Source organism: Ascaphus truei, chromosome 3 (assembly GCF_040206685.1).
Source record: "Ascaphus truei isolate aAscTru1 chromosome 3, aAscTru1.hap1, whole genome shotgun sequence".
Lineage (NCBI taxonomy): Eukaryota > Metazoa > Chordata > Amphibia > Anura > Ascaphidae > Ascaphus > Ascaphus truei.
This window is the reverse complement of record NC_134485.1, coordinates 335269844-335275843: the sequence shown is the minus strand read 5'-3', so window position 1 is coordinate 335275843 and position 6000 is coordinate 335269844. Positions and strand designations below refer to the sequence as shown.

The window sequence follows — 6000 nt, the reverse complement described above, 5'->3', positions numbered from 1 at the left end:
GGGGACACTCGGTGGGTGGAGTGACTAAGGGGACTCACTGGTATTATGGACACGGTGTGGGGACACAGTGAGGGGTTGTGTCCTGCGTGATGCATTGGCTAGTTGTGCTATTAGTTAGAACTGGTCTGATACATCTTCATACTCCTACTGCTGCGGCCACTTTCAATCTAACAAACCCCCGTAATTTCCCGGGGCTTAGTTCGGCTGGTGCCGAACTTGGCCGCGCGCCAGCCGCATCTCCCTGCACTCCCCTCCCCTCGCGCGCATCTTTCTCTCCCCTCCCGACCCCCTGGCTGCTCCAGCTGTGCCCCTTCTGCTTCCCCATAACCCCGCTTACCCTGCTTCAACTTCAGGGGATGTCGGGGAAGCCGGCGCGCCACGTGACACCGGCATCCCAGTGACGCGCGGACAAGCCACGTCACCACGCGCATTGCACGCGCACTGCGGTGGCGGCCGCATTAGTCAGCTCGGCCGCCACTATATAGTGATAAGTATATATATGCTCAGTAAAGTCTGTTCTTGTTTTATTATACAATGTGTTTTATTGGATTGTGTCCTGTGAGGGGCTCCTCCCGCAAGGTCGGGATCCTTCCCAGGTGGAGGCGTTGCACCACGAATATTGTGAATATATATATACCCCAGGCTCCCAGCGCGGAGGCTTAGGCTCCTGTGAGCCATACAGGTACATACAGCATTAGTAGCTTCTGTGATCAGAGGGAAACAGTGCTACACACAGACTCCATTCACTCAAAATGTTAGAACAGACAAAATGGCTGCTATGGTTCCTATGCCTGACTTATGATCCTTTCCTCGTGACTGAGGCTCACTCCTAGGTGACCCCCCACCTTCCTCACATTCAATCTTCACAAATATATATATATTTTTTTTTTTTTCATTGCATCATTCATTCAGGATGACATTGATGTTCAGTAATATGTTATTTGCTATAATAATATATAATATAATGATTCTGGCCTATTGTTAACCCTCTTTTAACAAACTGGTTGTGCCGTAATGTAATAATATTATGCAGTCCAAAAATTATTCAACATGTCTTCCTTTAGCAAATGAATAAAATTCTAGACTTTAATATATATACGTTTATATTGTTTTTAAATAAAAAAGGTGTCTTAAGCAATGTTTACTGCCACCCTACTAAAAAAATTAAACACAAGCAAGGAATACAAGCTACAATCTCTTCTAGACCAATGACTCATATCAATTTATATGACTTTGGCCAATGCACTCCTGCGTCTATAGTCCTATAAGGTGAACCACTTCTTACATGTGTATACATTAAAATAGACATTACATTATTTTAGAGTTGCCTCCTTAAACATTCCAGTCACATCCTGGATAATCTGAGATTCAAAGGCAGACACAGCCCTTTCCTTGAATTCTCATCTGTGAGTTTTACGTTTGAGCAACACGTTTTGTTCATGTGGCCCCTGTTAAAGGATTTACTTTTGACTCATTCACCAAAACCCTATTCGGCCCAACAGATGGGCCGTCATCATTTCTTTTTACAGAAATACAGGCCTTCACTTAAGGGGGCATCGCAAAACTTTACAGTCAGTTTGAGAACTACAATTAAATACAGTTTTTGTTACATAAGAGACAGACAAGAAAAAGGCAGTTCTAATAATAAATGGCTGCATTAAATGAACAAAGGTTATAAACATTCAGTTTACAGATATTTCATGGACAGTCAGAGATATGATTATGGGCATAAGTAACAGTAATTAAAATGGTGTTAGAAGAGGTAGGATAAACCTTCAATGTGTTATAAGAGGCCCTGCCTCAAGGAACTTACAATCTATAGGTAACATTACGAAACAGCAGCAAACGGTGACACCCTTTGGCTGACGTCTTTGGGGCGACTCAGGTGTTATGTCCCAGAGATTCTTTGTGAAAGTGAAAAAAGCAGCATGGCAACACATAATACTCCAATCTTACATGCAGGGTAGAGCGGCTGGTGGACTCCAGGGGGTCTGAAGTGGCTCTTGTCCTCATGATTTTAACCCCTTCCACGCTGGCTTGGTGGACAGGGGTAGTGAAGGCATATTGGGAAGCCTCGCGTTAACAAGACGCCTTTGGGGCGACTCAGGTGTTATGTCCCAGAGATTCTTTGTGGAATGACAAATGTGCCGGCAGCTGTTGCTCTATAGACGTGAAGAGGACACCGAAAGAACATCTTTCTATCTACAGTATCTACATTAGCTAAACAGCAGTCAGACACTCCATCACTTCCATCACAAAGACTAAACTCCTGCCCTGAGACTTGCAACTTAGAGCTTTTTTCAGTGAATTCAGACAGTGTTACATTAGATTTCACAGTTTCTTCATTGAACCACAACCTTTGGAACTGGGAGTCTGTCTGCGAACTCTAGCAATGGTGGCTGGTAACGATACTGGTATCCGTACGCTCTGAGGTGATAGGTAAAATACTCCAATGTGTGCATGAGCTCAGGATCAACGTAATGAAAGGATATAGCCAGGTCAGAGCAGCACTGGGGACCCTGTGGAGTGGAATATGGAAAAAAGAGGAAAAAAGGTCAGATGTACAAAGTACTTAGAAAATTTGCAAAGTAAACCAGACCAGTGATAATTCCCACAATGTCAGATATTCTGCCTATTTTAATTACATATGTGTGAAAAAAAAAAAATACACTAATTGAACTTTGAGCCAACTTCACATGTGACAAGTATATATACAGTATATTATAATATCAAATACTAATAGACAGTACCGTTCTGTGTTTAACTAAATGCTTTTATGTGTACGAGTTTTCGAGATACAGTACACTGATCTCTTCTTCCAAAAGTGTTACAATGGATAAAGCAAATGTAGCCCCGGTCTTATTTTGCCTCCAGAGACCCCCTCTGTAGCGTGCCGAGCGATCGCGGGTGCTGCCGGAGGCAGCGATGGACCCGCCAGCACGGCGCGAGGGTGGGGGCCGGAGGACGGAGTGCTCCGAGTCCCCAGAGCCTCGGCGGCGCACCTGGCTAGCGGGGGCCGCCATGACAGGTTGCGCAAGCGTGCGCATTGGTCGCGCAGGCGCAGTAAGGGTAGCGCACGCGGTCGCAATGCTAAAGAGGTCCTGAGTGGACTACAATTCCCAGCAGCCTCTGGGGATTGCCCTTTCACCCACATCACGTGCAGCCAGCCAGCAAATAGGGTTTTGCAGCTTCTCCTGTGGAGGAAGGCTACAATGTTGCTGGGACCACGTTTGGCAGTTGGAGCTGGGAGCAGGAAGGGGGAGGAAGGGTGTAGGGAGCAAGTGGCTCCTACACCAGGTAAGGTAGTTCCCTAGATCCCAGGCAGGCCCCAATCCCCACCAGGGTAGGCGGTAGGTACTGAGGGACGGCACCTAGGTTAGGGACCCTGCCCTTAGGTGTGAGTGTGCAGTCTTGTCAGTGTCACGGCTGGTAGTGGGGATGGAGACGTTGCTCCTGATGAGTGGCCGGGCCACTAAGGTTACACGTTAAGGTTATATTGCTATAATATAGAGTGATAAGGTTCCGTGCATTATCATATAGTAAAGTTGGTTGCATCACATATGTGTTGTATGTTTCTTGCCCAGGGGAATCTCACATCACAGGGATCCTGGGTAAGTGGAGGTGCTGCGCTAAGTAAGTGTATGAGTGTTACCCCAGGCTCCCAGCTAGCAGAGGCTCAGATCTCCTGGAGCTGCAGATGTTGTACAGTGACCAGTAGTTCCTTTGGGAGGGTTCAGAAAAAGGGCTACATTTGGAGGCGCTGCTGAGAGATCAGACCTGGGGTCCTGTAATTTTTTTTCTAAATTGTGTTATTTTTGTTTTGCCATGAGGAAGCCCTCAAGGCGGAAGAGGCAATGTGCTGACTTCCCGCCCGTGTGGGAAAATGTTGCAAACATCTATCCAGGACTGGCGGGAAAACCCGAGCCCCGCCCCCACAATAGGAGGGAGCACAGTGAGCAGCAATCAGCGATTTCTGTTCCCCCTAAGGAAAGTACGGGATGCAGAGAAACGCACCCCTGGCAGTATAGAGTCATACGGGCCCCACATTTAGTCTTGCCAATGGTAGTATGCCCGTGTGCGCTAAGAGACTGGAAGTTGACTGGTGGCTGAATGGACGGGTCACCTATGTTGTGGTGTGAAGATAGTCAGCGCAAACCTCACGGGCCTCCCGATGTCGATGGAACCGAATGAAATAAAAGGATATGGATAAAAAAGAATTAAAATCTCAGTGTATTAGATACACATGTGGGGGATGGGGGAAGAGGGGAGGGGGGTGAGGGCAGGGGGTGGGAGCAAGGAGGAGGATAATGCTGGAGGGGTTGATAATTGGTTTTCCACTTTAACTAATCAAAGAATACATAAAATTATGGATTCAGTGACTCACACGGGCTTGTGTGGTGTCTCTCCCTCAACGCTGACTGTAGTGGATTTATTACAGACTCATATGCTGGAGTCTCAATATACATAAAACTCACACGGCCTGATGTGAGTCCTTGTCCTCAGAGGGTGATGTCCTGTATGGATGGTGTCTGGGTTGTCTCAGCAGAATTATCCCCCGATGGGTGTAGTGTGTGAGTGTCTCCTCTCCCCGTTTCCCAGATGACCAAAAGGAGTGTATGCCAACAAGGGTTAACAACAATAAAAAAGGTCTTTAATGGGTATACAGTGGAGACATAAGCATATGAAATGCAAACATGTGGTGAACCATAAAAAGTATAGAACAATCTATGACAAAATAAAATAAATTATACTAAGACACAATGAAATAAAATAAGACACAATGAAATAAAATGAAATAAAGCAAACACAAGGACTACACTCACACTTGAAGTAAAATAAAATGGCCCAGCCTCAGCCGCTCGGTACACTCCTGCACGGTCTCCTCCTCCGTTCTTGTTCCCACTGGCGCGTCCGGCAGCGGAACCGGAAGAGGGGATCTGCACCGGATGTCCTGTAGTGTGCTGGGTCCCTCTCTCAATGAGCTCCGGCAGGGAACAACATGTTTCGCAATAAGCTTCGTCAGGTTCCTCCTTACACCCATCGGGGGATAATTCTGCTGAGACAACCCAGACACCATCCATACAGGACATCACCCTCTGAGGACAAGGACTCACATCAGGCCGTGTGAGTTTTATGTATATTGAGACTCCAGCATATGAGTCTGTAATAAATCCACTACAGTCAGCGTTGAGGGAGAGACACCACACAAGCCCGTGTGAGTCACTGAATCCATAATTTTATGTATTCTTTGATTAGTTAAAGTGGAAAACCAATTATCAACCCCTCCAGCATTATCCTCCTCCTTGCTCCCACCCCCTGCCCTCACCCCCCTCCCCCTTTCCCCCCCCCCCCTCTTCCCCCATCCCCCACATGTGTATCTAATACACTGAGATTTTAATTCTTTTTTATCCATATCCTTTTATTTCATTCGGTTCCATCGACATCGGGAGGCCCGTGAGGTTTGCGCTGACTATCTTCACACCACAACTGCCACGCTAAGAAGGAGACGGGATTCCCTTCTCCGAAGTCAAGCAGCAACCAGGAAATCAAAAAAGGGCCAGTATATATTTTTATATACTCTTTTACACTTCGTACACAATCACATATCTATATTCCAATTTATTTGAATAGCTTAGGCGTTGCAGCACTTTCTCCGCCACAAATCCTAGGGAGCGCCCCAGTTCAAACAACCTCCAGGGTCACCTATGTTACCCGTAGCGCTCACGACGACAGTGGTAGATGGGGAAGAATGCCTGCACTGCTGCCTGAGCGAATGTGATTGCCCCGTCGGTGAATTGACCCGAGGGCCCAAGTGTCCTGACTGTGAGGCGCCATTCCTGAAACCCAGACTGCCGCAGCCTACAGAACCGCCAGAGGAAGAGGAGGACACTGTTGCAGAAACTGATTATTTTTCCTCCGAGAACGAAATAGGCTGCAAGGGGTTACACCCTAACGTGTATGTGCCCTGGCAAGCGCCAGGAATAGATGGCCTCGTGCTAG

General features: G+C 47.0%; 1 protein-coding gene across 1 annotated transcript in view; it reads right to left on the bottom strand.

Moving 5' to 3' along the window:
* Nucleotides 1–337: 337 nt before the first annotated feature.
* LOC142489933 (glycoprotein-N-acetylgalactosamine 3-beta-galactosyltransferase 1-like) overlaps nucleotides 338–6000 on the bottom strand; it is a 28652-nt gene continuing 22989 nt past the window's right edge. Inside the window, 2 exon segments of the mRNA XM_075591582.1 lie at nucleotides 338–2362; nucleotides 2364–2519. Coding sequence (XP_075447697.1) covers nucleotides 2111–2362; nucleotides 2364–2519 — 408 coding nt within the window. The 3' untranslated portion in view covers nucleotides 338–2110.